The following is a 23,966-nucleotide window of genomic DNA, read 5'->3' as shown; positions in this document are numbered from 1 at the left end:
ATCCCCCACAGGGCATCTCAATCCCGGGATGCCAGCGTCGGCATGGTGACCGGTGGTCTCCCGACCGCTGGCCACGTGATACACACCCCTTGAAACAGGGTGTTATATACTTGGCATGTTGAAGTGAAAACATTTGGTGGCAATGTAATCATGTATGGGAAGCCTCAGTTATGACCGTATGCTACATCTGTTAATATCTTATTATATGGTGACTTAGGAGGTAATTTATGAAGCCTTCGAGAGATATTGTGGAGAAGCTGCCCATGGTAAACGATGAGATGTCTCTCTTATAGCCTGTGCTAGATAAATGATAGAAATTGATTATTTGCGACAAGCAACTTTACCACTTTGGGGGTAATTCATAACCCCATCCTGGCGCCAATGCGCACGTGCAGGTCCCGTCTTGTGCATGCGTGACCAGCCAATGCAATCTGATCGCATTGGCTGTGAACGCCTCTGCCTGATTGACAGGCAGAGCCGCTCGCAGGCCGGGCAGGGGGTGGTGACAGAGCGTTGCGATGGCGGTGGTGGGAAAATGGGGGTGGGTCGGCGGCATTTTGGGACAGCTCCGATGTAAAAAATGGCTTAGCTGCGGCTGCAGGGGATCTTCCACAGTTGCTTCCATGCTACATGCTGGGCGGCCTTGCCCTGTGATGGGTGGACCCCAGCAGTATCTGCAATCTGTACTGAATAACACCCTTTATCTCTCTGAGGTTTGACACATTTCCCCAAATGTCACATAAGAAGGTAATTTCCAGAGTCTTTCCATACCTGGATCTGCTGAGGGTAGTCTCTGCTTATGGTTATCGTCTTGCCGTACACCTTCAATGTCACATCTTTGGTGAAGGATATGGCCTTGTTACCCCGCTGGTCATTCTGTATACTGACTGTGAAGGGCGTCAGAGATGAGTTGTTTGGGATCACGTTCACCATCTCATAGATACAGGTGCCCACATATGGAAACCTCTTATTATCAAATGTCTTGTACTGATCCCCAGAGGCGATGCAAGTGGAGTTCTTGGTAGGATAGCATCCCCGGATCCCGTTGGCCACCATGCACTTCTCACTGTCTTTGCAGCTTGCCGATTGGCATGTCACTTTTCCCAGGAGTGGTTCGCATTTGCAAACCCTAGTACACTTCTCATCATACCAGGACTGGTTAGGCTCATAGTAGTGTCCGTTCTGTTGGCAGCCGCAGTTTGAGATAGGGACACACTTGTTCACACTGAGGACCATGTTGTGATTGCACTCACACGTCTCTACACAATGCTTTGTGCAATTTGCTGGGGCATCTCTGTTGGAGCAATAGGCTGGGCAGGCATTTCCACAGGCGTTATAGTGACTGTTCTTATCTTCACATATCTTGGCTGAAAGGAGTACAACAAAATGAATACTAAGCAACTGCCATAAAATTATGTATAACAAAAAAAATGTTGCATTGCTCATTTTCTTTTTTTATTTCATTTATATGTTTATTGTGTCCCACTATACATGTCTGGTTGAACCATCTCAAGCCTTTCACCTCTGGGGATTACTAAAAAAGTTATATAGGACTATTACAGTCTCAGTACAATATGGGAGACTGAAATGTTTGTCAAATCTGACAAGTGTACAGCAGTGGTTCTCAAACTCAGTCCTCAGGACCCCACACAGTTCATGTTTTCCGGGTCACCCAGCAGGTGCACAGGTGTTTTCATAACTCACTGATACGTTTTAAAAGATCCACAAGTGGAGCTAATTATTTCACTTGTGATTCTGTGAGGAGACCTGGAAAATGAGAACTGTTTGAGGTCCTGAGGACCGAGTTTCAAAATCTGTGATCGACAGTATATACGCAACCTACAGTATATGACTTATGAAACAAAGGCTATCCAACCATCGATGAACAACAAGATCAGTCAAAATTGTTTGGTAACTATCTAAATGTGTGGTATATATTAACTATCTTAACATTATTTTACTTTATATTGTGTTGCAATCTTTTCTCTTAAAGTTAGTGTTGTTTCTGGTTAAAAAAGTCCTATAGTTTAGGTTTCTTGATCTCTGGCATCAGTCTAAGTTGTGTAACTTTATTGCCCCCTAAAAACCATCAAGACTGATGGTATATGACAGTGTAGTAGACTTTTCTCTTAGGGTTGTAGTAGCATCATGCTTAATACAATTTTTTCCAAAATGTACATTTAGGTACGAAAGGTAAATGCATTAATTCTTACGGCAACCAGATGGCGTCCTCCAATCGTAAAGTTTAGCTCCTTGTCCTTGGCAAGTGATTGCATATGTCTCTAGTACTTGACAAAGAATATTTTTAGCACCATCACTCATACAGACATCAAAGAGACAGGAGTCAAAGAAAGATCTGGGGTCGACTTTTGAGGTACACTCTCTGAATGGTCCATCCTTTTTAAAAATGAGACCACAGTTATTATTGCTCGCAAACTGCTGCTTCTTGCTTTCTTCGCAGGTCGGACATTTGCCTGGACAATGGTCAAAACAGAACGGGTCTCGGTCGTAAACTTTCCACAATCCTGCCCAGTCTACAGTGGAGTTCACTAGTTTTCCATTTGGTGCTCTTTGATCATCTTTTGGATCTTGGTTGAAGTTCCCACAGAGTCCAGATACCGAGTTATAGTAGCTGCTGGGCACGGTTATGGTAGTGTGCCAGTTCCAATCAAAAGTGAATACCAAACCACCTTCAGCTTCTACAATGGCGGTCAGACCACTTTGAGTCACTTTGAGTTTGCCGTTGGCTAGGCTGACTGGAAGATTTGTTAATTCATCATTGACCTGTGCAGAAAAAAAATATACATGTTTTATCTATCTAAAGCCAGACAAAACTGCAATAGTCTCTTAAAATAAATGTTACAATGCTTAATGTATTATGCTGTTTGCAAGAAGATGTTGTCTTTGGAGTGAAATAGCCACAGGCATGCTAAGTAAATGTATCAAACAAATGTAGCTTTTACACTTTTAGTAATATAAATTACCATTATTTCTGTACTGCCTACATATTTTGCAAAACATTTTAGATTTTTTTCCAGTCGTTGTCCTAGTAAAGCCTACAATCTACAGTCCCCATCATTTGACCTCACATAACAGCAGGGCTAATTTGTCAGGGGCCAATTAATTGAATTCTCTGTATCTCTATCTATCTATCTATCTATCTATCTATCTATCTATCTATCTATCTATCTATCTATCTATCTATCTATCTACACAGTGGCTGCTTATTGTCATATTCACCAGTGCGTAATTGGCACCAGAAGTAGAGAACCCGCATGTGATCCACAGCCATACACAATTTGAAAATGTGTATTTTACATACAAACAAGACACTTACATCCAACAATATGTAAAAACATCCAACAATATGTCAACCCTGATATGAAGTATACAAAAAAATTATATAAAACTGATTGATAATTTCTAGCAATAACCTTTTTTGGGTAATTTACATGTAACACATTAGCGCTACTTACTCGTATTTGAGGAAATTCTCCAACATTAATTTTGATGTCGTTGGAATACATGTTAATTTCTGTGCTCCTGACAAATGAGGAGGCTTGGGTTGCCCTGTTATCATTTTTTATGGTAATCTGGAATGGTTCCAGGGTGGGATCTTTACCGGTGTATTTAGCAAGGATGTAGCTGCAGGTGCCTTGGAAGTCAAAGTCAAGACCATCAAAGGAGTGGAAATGGGGGTCACCCCATGCCCAACACAAGCCGCTGAAGTCTGGCACACAAACGGCTTTGTCATTTTGAACTTTGCAGCTCTCCTTGGCACGGCAGGTCTTGTATCTACAGGGGTCTGAAATGAAATTTTAAAACACAGTTAATCTGCAATAAACAATCCTGTGTTTCATATGTCAAAAAAAAATCAAAGAAAATACTGATCCTGGGATCAGCCCGGTGACCGAGGAAGAGGGGGGGGGTCAAAGAGGACAACCTCAAGGGTCATTGGGACCCCACGGATCCATTACAGAAAATGTGGGGTTGTAGCACCTATTACTACTTTTCAAAATGATCGCCTAAATGCCCGCCTACCAATTACCTAAATTAATTTTGACCCTGGCTGCACGACCTCCCCCTCCATACACTGTCAATTGGTCTGGCCCAGAGGTGACACTGTGCCAGCCCTTCCCACCCTGTCTCTTGCACTGCCACCGAGGAGCAAACACCAGTTGTCTGTGCCCAGCCGGCCACCAGCGCCGGGCACAAGGAAGGTCCCTCCAGACAACACAAACACCCTACCTGTGGTGAGTCCCTCCAGGGCACCTTCACCCCTGTGTTTATGTCTGGGGTATATATTACATATTATATATATATATATATATATATATATGTGGTCCCCAGAGATGTCAGTTCACCAGGCCCCAAGATGTCTGTTGTTGGACCTTCCTGGAATACAGACATCATTTGCATGTTCACAAATGTCAGGGCGGTTTCAGTGCTCCAGTCCGTCCCTGGGCGGAACACATGGTTCAGGTTAGTGGCAATGTCTGTGGCTCCCTGAACAGGGCTATTTGGCGCGATTTGAGGATAGGTGTATGTGGACACATCTGAATTCCTATTGCCAAGTAAATGTTCTGCACTCACCCTTGTTGACACACATCCTCACACCATCCCGCAGCTGGCATCTCTCATCCTGAGCACAGCGGGTGCTATGGCAGCTCACGCTGGGGCCAAGATTACATGTACACTCTTGGCTGCAGTCAGCACTCAGCACCGATTCATTATACTGTAACACAGGACCAAGATGTTTCATATATACTGTATAATACCCTTGTTATTAGTACTTCACTGCACTAACAATACAGATTATATAGTACATATCCAATCCAAACCCCGCAACCCTAAACATGCGAAAATGCTTTTACATGTTTGCCGAGGTATGGGGAGAGCCTGGCATGTGGGGCGGACTTGCCCCGTGCTCGGCATCCCCCTGCATGTCAGTGTAATGTATTGTAGATGTGCAATTTGTTGCACATCTACGATCCATGCTGAATTAGGCCCTGACTCCTCAATTATTTTAGTTTAGTTTTATTATTATGGGGTGTTTTATTCCTAATTTTCTGTCTCTTAAGAGAGCATTAAATGCAATTTAAGCATTCTCTGATGAAGTCAATGGGTGTTTTACGAAACGCGTTAAATTTACTGCTTTGGTTATTTGAATTACCTGGAGAGCTACTATTACTCTATTAATAATTAAAACATTTGGAAAAAACCTTGTGAACAACTCTAATTTATTCAAAGTGGATATATCACTCCAGCCAAGAACCCTATGTAGATCTTATACCTCTGCAATGACTATGTTATATTGTTTTAGCCTTAGACTGTTTTTTTAGGTTATCTCTTTGTTGCAAGTCATCTAAAATGTTGGTGTAATTTAATCTTTTCCTAGGAAACTGTCCTTGTGGTATACTTGCTATCCAGTGGTGTTTACTAATAGCCAGAATATAACATAATCATATTCTTCTACTTTCTTGTAGTGTGATTTGGTTTCTATCATTGAATCTCTGATATAAAGTATATCTTTCAGTATACAAATTACATATTTCCTTTGCTATAGTTAGATGTGAACCTTAAGTTATGATCATTGGAAATGAGGTATGTGAAAAATTGTGTCAAGTATGTCTCATCTCCTTGTCCTATGAATAATATATCATCAATATATTGTCTCCTGTGAACCAGGATTGCCCCTTGGTACTCTGGAGATGATACTCTACATAGATGATTACCTTCAGGTTCAAAAATAACTTACACACCTGCAAACAAGACTAAGGGTTAGGTAGGAAGACAGAGTAACACAAGGGCTGGATTGATAAGCAGACAGCAGAAATGCCCTCTATTTTTTTTCAACCACAAGTCCCCCACAAGGATCACTCATCTGTCATTCACTGCTTTGGCAAGTGGCAAGACAGCAGCAGAGACGTGTAGTGAGGTCAATGGCTGGGGAGGCACTGACTAGTATCCGAGCCAGATTTACACACATACTGTATATTTTATTTAGGAGTGAGTTTTGACTATAAAAATTATTAGATTAATACAAAGATGATATGTATAATACTAATATGATATTTCTAAATTAAAATGTCTTATTGGTATTATTCTAATTATTTTTATATACAACACTTTGGCAGTGTGACAAGTGAGGCTCTACCTCCCCTGCCTCTCCTGATGACACGTCACTGGATAGCAGTCCCCCGTGGTATGATACTCCATCTGTCTTCACCCTATCTAGTAGAAAATGGTCACAGTATGTTGGATTTTTATGTTGGATAGCCCACAGTACAGCTTATGTACTTAAACTCACTGTCACTAATGAAAAGAAAGTGCAATACAGCAATGCACTCCTATGTAGCATTACAGCACACTGTACAAATATTCTCCATATTAAAGCATCACAAAATAAATCACTCAATAGATGCATCGTAAACCCATTAACAGTGGGTTTATGATTCAGAAAGAAAATATCTAACAAAATCTAATGGAGATGCAGTTAAACTAACTCAAACAAGTATATCATTCACTTAAAGATTGTTATCTTGGGATAAGTATTATTATATTTATGTTTAGGTATAATATACACAATATATTTGAATGTACAATTTACTTACCCTTAAATACCTTCCGTTGTGGTCACATCCACATTTATCCATTGTGACACACTTGTCCCCATCGAATATGTAACCAGTGTCGCACTCACAGCCTTCGAAACATCTGCCTGTACAAGAGCTCGGTGTGGTGAGACCATTGCAGGTTTCTAGGCAGGTCCGGGTACACAGTGCGTAATGGCTGTGGGCCTGACAGGCAAGCGCTGCAGAAAAATATAATGAGAATATTGTTATGGCTGTTTTGCAGGATGCTGTATGTAAGAAGTGCAGAACAGTCTCCTCCTTATATGCGCCAGTGTCTTAGAATTTGTGCATTTAGTGATTGACCTGTCAAACTGTAAGAACCCTTTCAGACCGAAACCCTGGATCTATGACATCATCTGCGAGGGCCAATGAGCTGCCACTCCATAGGGGTTGAACTTACCCCGAACCAACTGGGTAGGTAACAGGGTTGGATTCCCGCGGTCACTGGACCCAGGTTAACCCTTTCACACAGAGCTGCAACACAGGTTAACACGGCAATGACCTGGGTTTTTGTGGTGGTGTGAAAGCGGTACAAGTGTTGTGTACCATAGTTCCTTAAATATATTATTGCTATAAGTCCCCATAACAGGCATCTACTTATGTGTATACTTTTTTAATTAATGATATTCATGAAGAGAAGCCTTTGCCTTGGCCAGCCATTGGTTACATTACTTTGCTCACAATGGGCCTCATTCTGAGTAAGATGCAAAGTGGCTGTTTTTGTGGGATGCTACAAACCATGGATCCAATTGCGCAAGCCGAAAAGTATGGAGAGGGATCATTCAGATCCCTCTCCAGATAATTTTTTGCCATTGCCATCTATTGTTGGGGGGCACAAGCTATGGAATGTAATGCTTTTTGGTGCTTGCTCCATGTGGGTATATGGCAGGCACATCGGACTCTACGGGACTGCTATGCGACAGGACAGCAGCTAATATATCTAATATGTTCTGCATCCAATTGTAATACATATGGGGATCAATATCTACCACAGAGTATTTACCACATTGTTACTTTTATACATCCCTGCTGTGGTGAAGGTTTACCGTGACTGGACAAATGGCACCTTAGCGAATAACCAACGTGGAAACTGTAGCGCACCACGTGCCATTGATGTGAGAGGTGAATGTCGGCTAGGAAGGTGCGTGAGAGGTGACCGACTTGCTACAGTGGAGAAGATCACCGTCAAAATGAACCTGGGGTCTACCAGACGTGTGTCTAATATGACAGATCAGCCCGTCTCGCTGCTGTCCATGCTGCACATGGCGGTTACCATGGCTACTTGCAGGAGGTCATAATAATGTGACGGTGAGTGTTGCATACATAAGAACTTGTTATGTGAAAGTCTCTGTGAGTCAAGGTCTATGCATCATATTTTTGGGATAATTTGCAATTCTCAAAAACAATAACTTTAAATGAAAGGCTTACGGCAGCTGGCAATCTCTCTCCAGGATCCAATCGTGACGCCTTTTTCTTGACATAATGCTGTATACGCTTGTAGGCTGGCACACAGAGTGCCATGCCGATCACTTCCAGCGCAAACATCAGACGCACAGCTACTGGCATATGTATCTGGGGGCACTAGAGCATGGCAGCTCTTGAATGGACCACGGGGGTCTTTTATCATTCCACATTTGGTAGGTGAATTAGCCTCAGCAGATGCAGCTTTATCACAGGTTGGACACTCATCTCCAGTACATCCTTTGCAACGTGACCCATCTCCAGCTACTGCCCAGGAGCCACCAAACACTGCTGGATCGGTGACAATGGTGCCATTAGGAAGGCGGAAGTCATCTTTCTTGTTTTTATTGTAGTTTCCACAGAGCCCTTCAGTGATTCCAGCGTATGTGCTTGGCACCCAGACTGAGACACAGTACTGCCGGTCAGACATCACCTTGAAGCCATCCTTTGCCTGAATAATAACATGATTCCCTTCTTCGTTTATCCAAAATTGTCGATTTTGGGACTGGTAGGGAAGGTTGTATCTTTCTTCATTCACCTGCGATTGAACAAACAAAAGCAGAAAACCTATTATACAGGACCATTACAAAAACAATAGTCAATGACAGTTATAAATACGACATGAAACCCAATGGTATTTGTAAATTCCTAAAATAAAAGTTGCATGTTACTACCGCCAGCAATGCACAAAGCCTGTAGACTTACAAACCTCACACAGACAATTGGAGATCAATGACTGACGGAAGTAACTATTTTCCTAATCCAACCTTGATTTAAGGTTCCAGAACAATAATTTCTAAATGTACCCACATTGTAGACCCTGTGGGTAGGCATGACTGCCGACATTTTGAGAACTCGGGATTCCAGCGTCGGCATGGTGACCGCCAGGATCCCAAGCGCCGGTCACATGACCGCATTCCCTACTGAATACACTTCTATGTAAATGTATACTGTGACTAGGAAGACATGGCGGTAAGGGTGTGCCCATAAGTAACCATGAGAAAAAATAGCAAGGCTGAAAACATCATTGTATTTATTAAGCATTTACCACTTTAATGATATTTAACAATGTATGCTCATTTATTAGTATGAATCAAGTAAAGTGAAAAAAATTAAATAAATATAAAGGGTTGCCAACCACTCACCACTATGCTCCATGTTCTCCCTCTCTCCAAGCGTAAGACATGGTCTCCAATGGTGACGGTGACCGATTTGGTGACTGCAGAATGTCCATACGGTTCTTTGTCTACTGTCACCATATAATTTCCATAGTGTCCCTTAAGCCTAACAAGGGTAGAGGGGCAGGTGGTCTGTAGGTCATAGTATACATTATCAAATGAGGTGATGTGGGGGTCACCCCATGCCACACATTGGCCAAACTCTTTGGCATGACAGCCCAGGACACCATCCACCACTTTGCATTCTTCGTTTGCTCCACAGGGGCTGCTCCGGCAGGTGGTGATGCCATTCTGCCCGCACGTACACTTCATCCGGCACAGATTGTCGGTGTAGAATTCCTGCCCCAACTTGTAATATATATTGCTCATAACACAACCACATTGGGGAACGGGCACACAGTCCTGGCCACTGAGGATGAAGCCGTTATCACAGTAACAGCCTTCAGTTTGGGATTTGACACAGGTTGGTGGAGCTGTGAGACCAAAACAGGTTGCCGGGCATCCATTACCACGTAAATCATAGTGGCTTTTGGTGGGGCAGACCTTTTCTGTGAGCACAAAACAAACATTATTGGAGATTAATTTATCATAGATTCTTATAAGAGAGCAAACAACAAATGGTATGGATTTTTTCACCATAAATACATTGGAGAGTTGGCTACCGCTGTATATCCTGTTTAGTGAAACCGGCCAGGCACCCTTTACCAAGATGGCTGCCGGAGTGTCACTGCACATGTGTGACCCCATGTGTTGTGTGTTGCAGTACTGCATGGAAGTTCAGCACCTAGTTGCTCTGTATGAGTACCTGCTGTTTACCACAGTTGGGTGGTCCTACCATCACTATACCAGTTACCACTGTCACTACTGTTTCTGCTGTTCCACAATAATCCTGCAAACCTGGCTAAGGATCACTGTGTGACCTAACTCCATTACCCAATTCCGCTGGTGTCTGTTATTAATAACCTCCTAGTCAACAGGACATATAAACAAAATGGAGTCTATATTTTTCCTCATTTTATTTGTTCCCCTGTTCCCCAAGAAACATAATTGAGAACAGAATTGTAATTAAAGTAAGCAAAATAGTTTTTGTCTATAGCTGTCTTTTTGTCTATGAGGAGAAACTATTGCATCTGTGCAGAGGTTGTTCTCTTAATTATTTATTAATAATAAATAGCTTCTTACCACAGAAAGATGGCGTCCTCCATTCCTTGATCACAGAGCCGTTTCCTTGGCAATCAGAGACATAGGAATTAATACTCTCACAGACAACAGATTGGTGGCCCTTGAAGGCACATGCGTCAGATACACATTTGTCAAAGTATGGAGTTGGGTCAATGGAAGCATAGCATTGGCTGAATGGACCAGCAGGTTTGGTAAGAAGTCCACAAAACCGGTCATTTTTGTAAGGTTCCATTTCTTTCTCATTGCACTTTTTACAGTCTGAGCATTTATTCGTGCATCCCTCTACTCCTCCCACCTTCCAGTGGTCTCCAAATTGTTCTGGAGTTTTGGCTGTTACTCCTCCACCCATGGTGAAGTCATCAGAGGGATCTCCATTATTGTTGCCACACAAACCATTGACGGCTCCCTTGTAAGTACTTGGCAATACCACTCGTACATGGTTCCATCCATCAAAACCCACTGATAGACCAAAACCTGTCTTGATAAGCACACCGCTTACTGACCAGTAAATCATGATCTTTCTTAGCTCATAATAAAAAGGCAAGCTTGTCAAGATACCATCAACCTGGTAAGAGGAAAGGCATATTAATACAGGAAAAGTTGTGAGCGTTTGTTTGTATTTGTCAAATATAATATAGTGACAAAACAACTACCAAACAGAAAGTGCATTTATACTACACGGTCAAGTCACATTATTATGACCACCAGCTAATAACCGCTGCGTGCAGCACAGACAGAAGCTAGACAGGCTGAACGATCATTTTAGACACATGTCTAGTAGCCCACAGGTTCTTTTTAACTGTGAGCTGTTCCACTGTAGCGTGTCGGTTGGCCATCACGCACCTTCGTAGCCGATGTTCACCTCTCATATCAATGACATGTGGTGCTCCGCAGTTTCCACGTCGGTTATTCGCAATGGTGTCATTTGTCCAGTCACAATACACCTTCACCACAGCAGCACGCGGACTGGTCACACACTGCGCTGTGTCAGAAATACCGCCACCCTAGGCCCGAAAGCCGATAATCATCCCTTACTGCAACTCAGATAAATCGCCCCTTTTACCCATGACAGCAACGAGTGATATGTGTGCAGACGGCCTATCACACACCTTATATACCCACCAAGCCAGCGCACGTCACATGACATACTTCATGGTCTACGCAGTGCCAGGGTCAAATGTAGGAGGAGGTGGTCATAATAATGTGACTCCACCATGTATTACCGTTATCTAGTACAGAATTTTATATATAAGCGTGTAGGAAAGTGTAGTAGATTTAAGAATTTAATAAAGTATTATATATTGTATTTTTACATTTGTTTAAACATTAATTCCAGCAGTATCCAGATGTCTATGTAATTAAGGTTGTTGCCAATGACTGTCAGGTGTCTTCCAGCTGTGGCACTCTTTATCCGTGGGTCCAAGCCTCTGACTCTCATCTAAGCTGATTCATAGGGGAGTCATTAGATAACAAAACCTGTGGAGAGGGGCTATGGAATGGGGCATGTGCAGTGGGCCAGATGGGAGAAGGGCTTGTTTTCCATATACAAGTATACAATACTGTATATGGAAACCAAGTGCATTTTCCACAGTCATATAGAGGATTATGTAACAGGTTCCGATATTTAGGAAACAGCGCCATTCTGGAAAGTATCATGTGATTTGGCAAGTCTATTTAAAGTGGCAATCACTTTAGGGCAAAACAGCCTTATAGCTGCAGTTATGTGACCGGCGCAAAAACCTGACAGTTGGCATGCCGACGAAAAGGGTCTATTCCTACTCATGGGTGTCCACTACACCCATAGAGTGGGAATAGAACCTCTGGCGAGGGTAACTTGCCACCGAGCCCGCAAGGGTCTTCGTTGTGCTCACCCCCCCCCCCCCCATCCCTCACCAGGCATCTCAATCCTTGCCGGCCACGTGATACACACCCCTTGAAACAGGGTGTTATATACTTGGCATGTTGAAGTGAAAACATTTGGTGGCAATGTAATCATGTATGGGAAGCCTCAGTTATGACCGTATGCTACATCTGTTTATATCTTATTATATGGTGACTTAGGAGGTAATTTATGAAGCCTTCGAGAGATATTGTGGAGAAGCTGCCCATGGTAAACAATGAGATCTCTCTCTTATAGCCTGTGCTAGATAAATGATAGAAATAGATTATTTGCGACAAGCAACTTTACCACTTTGGGGGTTATTCCCAGAGCCGACCATAGGCATAGGCAAACTAGGCAATTGTCTAGGGCATCCTAGTCACATAGCACTGCAAATAAGATGCATTTACACATCTGTATCCAAGCAGCCTGCAGAGGTCACAGTGTTAGTGGCAGTGTGAGTGCTGTGTGCATGTGAGTGGGTTGGTTGTGCAGTAGTGTTCAGAATATGTGTAAATAGCATTATGTGTGTATGTAAAAATGCATTAATAATGTGCAACATTTGTGTAAGGGGCACTATGTGTGTCATTATGTGTATAAGGGTATTAATAATGTGTGGCATATGTGTAACAGGGTACTACTGTATGTGTGTCATTATGTGTACGGGGCCACTAATAATGTGCAGCAAATGTGTAGGGGGCACTAGGTGTATAAGGGCATTAATAATGTGCAGCATATGTGTAAGGGACATTATGTGTAAAAGGGCATTAATAAAGGTTGTCATAATGTGTAAGGCGCATTATGTTTATAAGGATAATAAGGTGTCTCATATGTGTAAGGGGCATTACTGTGTGGAATTATGTGTATAAATGCATTACTAATGTGTGGCATTATGTGTATAAGGTACTCTACTATGTGGCGTTGCGTATAGAAAGGGCACTACTGTGTCGTCTAATGTGAATAAAGAGCAATAGGGTGTGGTGTAATGTGAATAAGGAACAATTCAGTGTGATGTAATGTGAATAAGGGGCACTACTGTGAGGAGAAACGTTTATAAGGTAAAGTGATACTACTGTGCGATGTAATATGAATTATGGACACTATCGCATGATCAAATGTGAATAAAGTTGCAGTACTGTGTGGCGTAATTGGAATTGGGGTTACTATTGTGTGGCCATGCCCCTTGCCAGCAAAAACACACCCCTTTTTGGGCTGTGCGCCAAATGTGCGAGCTGTTCCTATTTAAAATATAGGGGTACAATCCCCAAAATAAGGAATGCTATGGGTGAGGGGTGATGGTGCTGTAAAAGAGGTGCAAGGTCAGAGGCTGAACCAGCGGTGGTGCTAGGGGGCACCAGCCAAAATCTTGCCTAGGGCATCATATTGTTTAGGGCCAGCTCTGGTTATTCACAACCCCATCCTGGCACCAATGCGCACGCGCAGGTACCATCTTGTGCATGCGTGACCAGCCAATGCAATCTGGGGCAGCGGGTGGTGACAGAGCATTGTTAGGGCGGGGCTGGGAACATAGGGGCAGTTTGGCGGCATTTTCGGGACAGCAAAATGGCTTATCTGCGGCTGCAGGGGATCTTCCACAGTTGCTTCCATGCTGCACGCTGGTCGTCCTTGACCTGCGATGGGTGGTCCACAGAATGCGAAAGAAAGGAATGCAGATTCTGCTTTTTAGCAGTATCTGCAATCTGTACTGAATAACCCCCTTTATCTCTCTAAGGTTTGACACACTTCCCCAAATGTCACATAAGAAGGTAATTTCCAGAGTCTTTCCATACCTGGATCTGCTGAGGGTAGTCTCTGCTTATGGTTATCGTCTTGCCGTAAACCTTCAATGTCACATCTTTGGTGAAGGATATGGCCTTGTTGCCCCGCTGGTCATTCTGTATACTGACTGTGAAGGGCGTCAGAGATGAGTTGTTTGGGATCACGTTCACCATCTCATAGATACAGGTGCCCACATATGGGAACCTCTTATTATCAAATGTCTTGTACTGATCCCCAGAGGCGATGCAGGTGGAATTCTCGGTAGGATAGCATCCTCGGATCCCATTGACCACCATGCACTTCTCACTGTCTTTGCATTTGACTTGTTGACAATCCACAATTCCCAGACGTGCATCACATTTGCAGAGCATAGCACACTTCTCGTTGTAAAAGGACTGGTCAGGTTCGTAGTACCGTCCATTGTATTGACAGCCGCAACTTGAGATGGGCACACACGTGTCTCCACTGAGGACCATGTTGTGATTGCATTCACAAGTCTCCACACAGGGCTTTGTGCATTTGGCTGGGGCATCTCTGTTGGAGCAATAGGCCGGGCAGGCATTTCCACAGGCGTTGTAGTGACTGTTCTTATCTTCACAAATTTTGGCTGAAATAAATATAAAGAATAAATATCATTCATAAAATATATCTGGGGGACTACAGACACCTTACCGGTCTGTGCAAATAACTCTATCTTACTGTAGGTTCTATTTTTTTAATACTATGAACAAGTTTTTCCAACACAATTATTATTTATTTTTGGATCGCTCATCTCATTTATATAATCAGCCCCCTATTTGGTACTTAGGGGACAATTTACTGAGCCTTGGATGGAGATAAAGTGGCTGGATATAAAGTACCAGCCAATCGGCTCCTAACTGCTATGCCACAGGCTGTGTTTGAAAAGTGACAGTTAGGAGCTGATTTGCTGGTACTTTGGGGGTCATTCCGTGTTGATCGTAGCTGTGCTAAATTTAGCACAGCTACGATCATTCACACTGACATGCGGGGGGATGCCCAGCACAGGGCTAGTCCACCGCACATGTCAGTGCCGGCCCACCCCGCAGAAGTGCAAAAGCATTGCACAGCGGTGATGCCTTTGCACTTCAAGAGTAGCTCCCGGCCAGCGCAGCTTTAGTGTGCATACGGTCACAGATGTGAGTACCGCAACAGTCGCTAAAATGAAATATTGAAATATAAGACCAAAATCTGTTAAGGTGATAAATTGCTTTTAAAGGGCTGGAACCTAACTTGCTACTACAGTATACTATATTGAGTGTACAGTAAATAAAAGCATTGAACTCACGACATCCAGAAGGTGCCCTCCAGTCATAAAGTTTAACTCCTTCATTTAAGCAAGTGCTTGCGTATGTCTCAAGTGCTTGGCAAAGAATGAGTTTTGCACCATCATTCATACAGACATCAAAGAGACAGGCATCAAAGAACTTGTTGGGACTGACTTTTGGGAAACATTCCCTAAACGGGCCATCTTTTTTGGAGATGATGCCGCAGTTGTTGTCAGCCTTATACTGGAGCTTCTTCTTTTCATCACAGGTTGGACATACTCCCGGGCAAACATCAAAACAGAATGGATCTCGGTCATACACTTTCCATGATCCTGCCCAGTCTATGATGGAGCCCACCGGAGCTCCTTTAGGTGTTCTCTGATCATCCTTAGGATCTTGGTTGAAGTTGCCACAGAGTCCAGATACTGAGTTATAGTAGCTGCTGGGCACAGTTACGGTAGCAACCCAATTCCAATCAAAAGTGACTACCAAACCACCTTCAGCCTCTACAGTGGCTGTCAGACCACTTTGACTCACTTTCAGTTTCCCACCAGCTAGGGTGACTGGCAGATTGGTTGACTCGCCATTGACCTGTGCAAATACACAGAAGCAAATACAGTTTTTAATACAATAATTTACAACTTCTGATACACAGGAGTTTTTATGCAGTGCTTGAATAGCATGCCTTGTAATGGTTATATTGTGCTTTGTGTTTTCTCTCTACATTTTCTATTTTCCTTTTTTTCTGTCTATTGTTTCTCTGTCTCTCTTTCTCTTCTCTGCTTGGTCACTAGTAGTGGTAGTTCTAGAGGTGGGGCTGCAGTGCAGTCCAAAGTTCAAAAATGGGAGCCACACCAACTGCCAGTGAGTTAGTTTGGGATGACAGTTGGCGTGGCTCCCCTATTTGAATTTGGACCACCTTTAGACCACCTATTTGAATTTCAGCACCACCACTGGAGCCACCACTGGTCACTTGCCAATACACCTCCATCTACTTTCCTTCCCACTCTTCTCTGTCATCTCTTATTTTTTATTTTTCTGTCTTCTTACTTTCAAGTATATACTGTATAATAACAGGAAACTAATACAGGCAATTTTCTAGCTCTAGTTACTGTACTGTAGATCTCCCAAACCTTTGAAGATTACAAAGAAAGAAACGATGGTGGAATTACTGCTAATAGCTGGGGGGTAGAACTGCAATGGAGCTTGGAGGACAAGGAAGAGCCTGGCAATGCCAGTTAATCTCCCAAGGTCCCAGTACTGTTCTCAGTAGAGCATTGCTAAGGCCCTTTCTAAGCCAGACCATACATGGTAAGAATGTCACCATTATCCCCTTCTGAGACTTCAAATAGGGCCTGGGAGGCTGGAGCTGCACCTTCGGACTCCAGGCATTCCCCCAAATTGTACTAAATGTTGCATTTTTTTTTGTGTATGTTTGTCCTATTCTGAGTAGTAGGTAACTTGCCCAGATTAGTCTATCCAATGAAAAATGCATTCAGAAACTGGTCAGGAGGAAAGCAATTGCACAGAACCACCTTGACTTTTTTTTAAGGAAATTTTCTCCAACAGTGATCCTGACACCATAGAAGTCATTTTCATCTTCTGGGCAATTTTTCTACTCAACATTTATTTAATTTGCTATTTTGTATTATGAACAATTAAAAAATGTGGACGGCTTCTTGTGGCAACTCGTATTGTAAAATTGTGGATTTAAGGAACTGTCATTAAGCCTTTACTACATTCATGTGTGACGAACGTAAAAAAAATAACAATTCTGGTGGGGGGGCGGTTCAGTTTGGCACTATGGATCAAAGAGTGATAAAACTTGTTGTGAATGATAAAACTTGTTGAGCATGATAAATGATGCTCTAGCCAATCAGCTGCTAACTGTCATGTGTTTTTAAAAGGACAGTTGGGAGCTGATTGGTTGGAGCACCATTTATCATATGCAATGAGTTTTATCACATGTTGATAAATGGTCCGCGAGATGTTCTGTTCCAGAATGGCACATCGCTTCTGTCGTCATCACAAAGTTTCCCTTGTCACTGCAGAGTTGTAAGGGAGAACATGCGATGTTGACCCTACCATATTTGGCCGATATATGCAAATCTGTCCGAGAGCACATCATGTTCAATTGAATTCCCTTTAGCTATCTAATTCATTATTTCAACAATTATATTTATGGGTCACTTGCATGCAGTAACTTGAAACAACTTACTTGTACTTGAGGAAATTCTCCAACATTAATGGAGACTGTGGTAGAATGCATCATAATTTCCATGGTCCTGACATAGGAGGCAGCCTCGGTTCCTCTGGTATCACTTTTTATAGTAATCTGGAACGGTTCCAGGGTGGGATCATTGCCCGTGTACTTAGACAGAATGTAGGTGCAGGTGCCTTGGAAGTCATAGTCAAGCCCATCCAGCGTGTGGAAATGCGGGTCACCCCATGCCCAGCACATACTTGTGTATTCTGGCACACAAACTGCAGCAATGCCCCCCTGGACCTGGCATTGCTCCTTCAAACGGCACTTTTTGGATTTGCAGGGATCTGAAATGCATCAAAGTTGTTATCACTTTCCATTGTTGCAGTATAAATCTGTCACATTGCGCTAAATCCAGATTTTTGCCAACAATGTTATACCTAAAGTATGAAATGTTTATAAGAGCAACTAATGGACATTTTCTGTGGATAGCATTCGTCTAAAGGACCCCATTACAGGGTCTGGAGCCAACAGTAGGTAGGTTTAACTCAGTCCTATTTAGTTTTGTACGTGTGCAAGAATTACCTTTTGCTTTACAAAGGGAGAATTTCCAATGTAACCACAAGCACTCTCCCTAGCTGCGTATCACTGTAGGCGCACCTGCTGTCCTTTCCTGGGGTAGAAGAACAATTCCTGAGCCCTACTAAACATTTATCCACCAGGAAATATTTTCAAAACATACCAATTTTTCAAGTGACTCTTGGAGGGAGATATTCAGCAGTTACATTTTCTGTTTTATTTTTGTAAGGGTGAGCTATATGGGGGGCATTTACTACACAATTGCGGTGCAGAGTCTTTATGGGAAATTGGATAATCTTGGCTAGAGCTGACACTCCTGTATTTCTCTAATATTTAAGGGGATCAAGTCAGGATGAAGTGTGATCATGCAACTCAGGGTGTTCTCAATTCTCACTTACACTCAAGTTATGGTATTTCTGCTTCTACAGTCCTCTCTACACCAATCCAAAATATATGTCGGCCTGATACCTCTAAATTGGCTTCCTACGGAACTCCAGTACCATGCCTGGAAGGCTGAAAGTACATTTTACCTTTTTTGGGGGAGAAGGGGGGGGTGGGCTTCACACAAATACAGCTACTTTGAGTCTGACTCAGAATCAAACCCCCCAACCACTAACCCTCGCCCCCCCCCCCATTCCCCCCCACACAATTTCTTCTCTCTCCTTGATCATAGATGCAATTCTCCTGGGCTAAACAGAAGAAATATGGTTGACCAATACACTGCATCATTTTACAGGCAAAACACAAAGCAGTGACCGTCCCACAACAAAATGATGAGATTTGTAGGATTTTATCACGGGTCTGTTTCTTTTGCTAATGTGTCGAGTACTATCTGGATGATTGGTGGACAGTCAATAGATCGACACAATAATGTTGACATGCAACATGGTCAAAAGGTCAACAAGTTCAAATGGTGGACATGACAATGGTCGATACAACATATGGTCGACAGAAGTTTTTTGGAATTTTTTCAACTTCTTTATACGTTACCGTCCACTTGGACTACAATTGGGAATGGTAACCTGCGCCAAGCGCAGCAATGGTGGACCGAGGCACCTTGCCCGAAGCATGGGGAGTGGTACACTAATTGGGGTTTTATGTGCTGAAACCTACAATAACCCTCATGTCGACCTTTTCATGTGTGGACCATTTCCGTGTTGACCTTTGCACTGTGTTGACCTTTTTCACATGTCCACCTTGTGCATGTTGACCTTTTATGTTTGACCTATACACTGTCTACCTTTTTACTGTTGACCTGTTGACCCATAACAGTGTTGAGTATGTATATTGTTATGTTTTTAGTTTGTTTTTTTATTACTATTATTCTAAGTGATTAGCAATGGGGGCTTACAAGATTTAGACAAAGTGAGCAAGGTAAGGAGCAGGTGGGATAGTCCATGTTGACCCTTATCCACCTATCCCCTGTTCTACGATGTCCCCAAAGACTTTTTTGTGATTTGTTATTGTCGTAAAGTCAGTCCAGAAGACACCGCAGAGATTAACATCACTGCTTGGCTAAAGAATATTCCAAAATATAGTCCTTCCAGCCATTGAGTATTGAGATGCTTCACTCACCAGTGTTGACACAAGACCTCACACCATCCACAAGCTGGCACTTCTCGCCCTTCGTGCAGGTTTTGTTCTGACAGCTGAGTCCGGAGATAGGATTGCAGGTACATTCCCGACTGCAGTCGTCGGTCAGCACAGTTTCACCAGCCTGCGGAAACAATAAAGAGATGGTCTTTGAAGCTATTGCTCAGCTTTCCATTTGGTGGACTCCAATGTCCGTCCAGCTCCTCGTAACAGTATTTTCTAATCATAGATTGCACTTTGTTTGTAGTACAATTTGTCAATAAAAAAAACATGCAACTTTGCCAATGTATATTTGCGCGCATTTGGCAGAACGCCAAATGCGCCCAAATATACATTGGCAAAGTTGCATGTTTTTTTTTACAAACCCCACTCATCCTATATTCTGATTTTGTAAGCATAAAGATACAGAACGTATCTTTATGCTTACAAAATCAGAATATAGGATGAGTGGGGTTTGTAAGTGTTTGCAATGTACAGTACGGGGCATCCCATTCAGATGGTAAGAAGAACGTATATTATGTATGCACCTGTGAATAGACACATCACTTGCAGATACTCAGCCCCCGATGACAAATATGCACTGATAATGGTGACAATTGGTAGCTACTTTTGATTGGCTTGTTCCCTCTCACTGAAATGATTACTTGTACAATGTGGCTGTTACACTGTGCAATATTTTTTTATTAGATATTACACAAACAGAAATTCCTGTTTATGTGTAAAAGGGGAAGACAATGAATGCTGGTTAGCATTTTAATGGAAATGGAATATGCTGCACTATAAAAGAAACTAAATAAATAATGTTACAGTATATTTGTATTAAATGTATTTTGCACGGTAATGTAGGAACTAATTCAGACCTGATCGCTCCTCTGCGAGTTTGCAGAGGACACCGCCCAGAGAGCGTGAAAATCCACCCCGTGCAAGTCTGCGTACACCGCGATTATTTTTCCAGTCTGTGCACACACTGCACAGACTGGAAAAATAATTAGATGGTGAGTGAGTTGCGAACGGATTTGCAGCTGACCGGCATTTGCAAAGCTTTTCTCACAGCATACACAGACTTGCTCGAGGCAGATTTTCACTCTGTCTGGGCGGCAACTATCCAATCGCAAACCTCCGCAAACCTCCGCAAATTCGCAGAGGAGTGATCAGGTCTGATTTAGGTCTTTAGTTCTGTGCCCTCCTGGCATGACAGTAGCGCATACTCTGTCCCTGTCGAGTTGGACAAATCTTGGGATGGGATGCGGTCAACATCCCGCTGGATGGGATCCCGGCGGTCGAAATACCGACGCCGGAATCCCGACCGCCACACTCCTGACATATTCTCCCTCCGTGGGTGTCCACTAGAGATGAGCGGGTTCGGTTTCTCTGAATCCGAACCCGCACGAACTTCATGTTTTTTTCACGGGTCCGAGCAGACTCGGATCCTCCCGCCTTGCTCGGTTAACCCGAGCGCGCCCGAACGTCATCATGACGCTGTCGGATTCTCGCGAGACTCGGATTCTATATAAGGAGCCGCGCGTCGCCGCCATTTTCACACGTGCATTGAGATTGATAGGGAGAGGACGTGGCTGGCGTCCTCTCCATTTAGATTAGGGTTGAGAGAGAGAGAGAGAGATTGACCTGAGGCTGTGATACTGTAGAAGAGAGTGCAGAGTTTAGTGACTGACGACCACAGTGACCACCAGACAGTGCAGTTGTTTGTTTTATTTAATATATCCGTTCTCTGCCTGAAAAAAACGATACACACAGTGACTCAGTCACATACCATATCTGTGTGCACTGCTCAGCCCAGTGTGCTGCATCAATGTATATATATATATCTGACTGTGCTCAGCTCACACAGCTTATAATTGTGGGGGAGACTGGGGAGCACTGCAGTGCCAGTTATAGGTTATAGCAGGAGCCAGGAGTACATAATATTATATTAAAATTAAACAGTGCACACTTTTGCTGCAGGAGTGCCACTGCCAGTGTGACTAGTGACCAGTGACCTGACCACCAGTATATATAATATTAGCAGTATACTATCTCTTTATCAACCAGTCTATATTAGCAGCAGACACAGTACAGTGCGGTAGTTCACGGCTGTGGCTACCTCTGTGTCGGCACTCGGCAGCCCGTCCATAATTGTATATACCACCTAACCGTGGTTTTTTTTTCTTTCTTTATAGTCATACTAGTTACGAGTATACTATCTCTTTATCAACCAGTCTATATTAGCAGCAGACACAGTACAGTGCGGTAGTTCACGGCTGTGGCTACCTCTGTGTCGGCACTCGGCAGCCCGTCCATAATTGTATATACCACCTAACCGTGGTTTTTTTTTCTTTCTTTATACATACATACTAGTTACGAGTATACTATCTCTTTATCAACCAGTCTATATTAGCAGCAGACACAGTACAGTGCGGTAGTTCACGGCTGTGGCTACCTCTGTGTCGGCACTCGGCAGCCCGTCCATAATTGTATATACCACCTAACCGTGTTTTTTTTTTCTTTCTTTATACATACATACTAGTTACGAGTATACTATCTCTTTATCAACCAGTCTATATATTAGCAGCAGACACAGTACAGTGCGGTAGTTCACGGCTGTGGCTACCTCTGTGTCGGCACTCGGCAGCCCGTCCATAATTGTATATACCACCTAACCGTGGTTTTTTTTTTCTTTCTTTATACATACATACTAGTTACGAGTATACTATCTCTTTATCAACCAGTCTATATTAGCAGCAGACACAGTACAGTGCGGTAGTTCACGGCTGTGGCTACCTCTGTGTCGGCACTCGGCAGCCCGTCCATAATTGTATATACCACCTAACCGTGGTTTTTTTTTCTTTCTTTATACATACATACTAGTTACGAGTATACTATCTCTTTATCAACCAGTCTATATATTAGCAGCAGACACAGTACAGTGCGGTAGTTCACGGCTGTGGCTACCTCTGTGTCGGCACTCGGCAGCCCGTCCATAATTGTATATACCACCTAACCGTGTTTTTTTTTTCTTTCTTTATACATACATACTAGTTACGAGTATACTATCTCTTTATCAACCAGTCTATATATTAGCAGCAGACACAGTACAGTGCGGTAGTTCACGGCTGTGGCTACCTCTGTGTCGGCACTCGGCAGCCCGTCCATAATTGTATATACCACCTAACCGTGGTTTTTTTTTCTTTCTTTATACATACATACTAGTTACGAGTATACTATCTCTTTATCAACCAGTCTATATTAGCAGCAGACACAGTACAGTGCGGTAGTTCACGGCTGTGGCTACCTCTGTGTCGGCACTCGGCAGCCCGTCCATAATTGTATATACCACCTAACCGTGGTTTTTTTTTCTTTCTTTATACATACATACTAGTTACGAGTATACTATCTCTTTATCAACCAGTCTATATATTAGCAGCAGACACAGTACAGTGCGGTAGTTCACGGCTGTGGCTACCTCTGTGTCGGCACTCGGCAGCCCGTCCATAATTGTATATACCACCTAACCGTGGTTTTTTTTTCTTTCTTTATACATACATACTAGTTACGAGTATACTATCTCTTTATCAACCAGTCTATATATTAGCAGCAGACATAGTACAGTGCGGTAGTTCACGGCTGTGGCTACCTCTGTGTCGGCACTCGGCAGCCCGTCCATAATTGTATATACCACCTAACCGTGGTTTTTTTTTCTTTCTTTATACATACATACTAGTTACGAGTATACTATCTCTTTATCAACCAGTCTATATTAGCAGCAGACACAGTACAGTGCGGTAGTTCACGGCTGTGGCTACCTCTGTGTCGGCACTCGGCAGCCCGTCCATAATTGTATATACCACCTAACCGTGGTTTTTTTTTCTTTCTTTATACATACATACTAGTTACGAGTATACTATCTCTTTATCAACCAGTCTATATATTAGCAGCAGACACAGTACAGTGCGGTAGTTCACGGCTGTGGCTACCTCTGTGTCGGCACTCGGCAGCCCGTCCATAATTGTATATACCACCTAACCGTGGTTTTTTTTTCTTTCTTTATAGTCATACTAGTTACGAGTATACTATCTCTTTATCAACCAGTCTATATTAGCAGCAGACACAGTACAGTGCGGTAGTTCACGGCTGTGGCTACCTCTGTGTCGGCACTCGGCAGCCCGTCCATAATTGTATATACCACCTAACCGT

The 23,966-nt window shown here is 43.0% G+C and overlaps 1 protein-coding gene across 1 annotated transcript in view; it reads right to left on the bottom strand.

The window, feature by feature from the left end:
• FCGBP (Fc gamma binding protein) overlaps positions 1 to 23,966 on the bottom strand; it is a 98,049-nt gene that overhangs the window by 28,721 nt on the left and 45,362 nt on the right. Inside the window, exons 12-23 of the mRNA XM_063942205.1 lie at positions 19,758 to 19,899; positions 17,619 to 17,950; positions 15,421 to 15,991; positions 14,126 to 14,721; positions 10,457 to 11,021; positions 9,242 to 9,822; positions 8,064 to 8,634; positions 6,615 to 6,814; positions 4,594 to 4,735; positions 3,477 to 3,805; positions 2,214 to 2,784; positions 772 to 1,367 (exon numbers count right to left, since the gene is read on the bottom strand). Of these exons, the coding sequence (XP_063798275.1) occupies positions 772 to 1,367; positions 2,214 to 2,784; positions 3,477 to 3,805; positions 4,594 to 4,735; positions 6,615 to 6,814; positions 8,064 to 8,634; positions 9,242 to 9,822; positions 10,457 to 11,021; positions 14,126 to 14,721; positions 15,421 to 15,991; positions 17,619 to 17,950; positions 19,758 to 19,899 (5,196 nt within the window). The remainder of the gene's footprint in view (positions 1 to 771; positions 1,368 to 2,213; positions 2,785 to 3,476; positions 3,806 to 4,593; positions 4,736 to 6,614; positions 6,815 to 8,063; positions 8,635 to 9,241; positions 9,823 to 10,456; positions 11,022 to 14,125; positions 14,722 to 15,420; positions 15,992 to 17,618; positions 17,951 to 19,757; positions 19,900 to 23,966) is intronic.

The sequence above is a fragment of the Pseudophryne corroboree genome, chromosome 10, assembly GCF_028390025.1.
Source record: "Pseudophryne corroboree isolate aPseCor3 chromosome 10, aPseCor3.hap2, whole genome shotgun sequence".
Taxonomy (NCBI): domain Eukaryota; kingdom Metazoa; phylum Chordata; class Amphibia; order Anura; family Myobatrachidae; genus Pseudophryne; species Pseudophryne corroboree.
The sequence above is the reverse complement of the archived record's forward strand: the minus strand, read 5'-3'. Positions and strand labels throughout refer to the sequence as shown.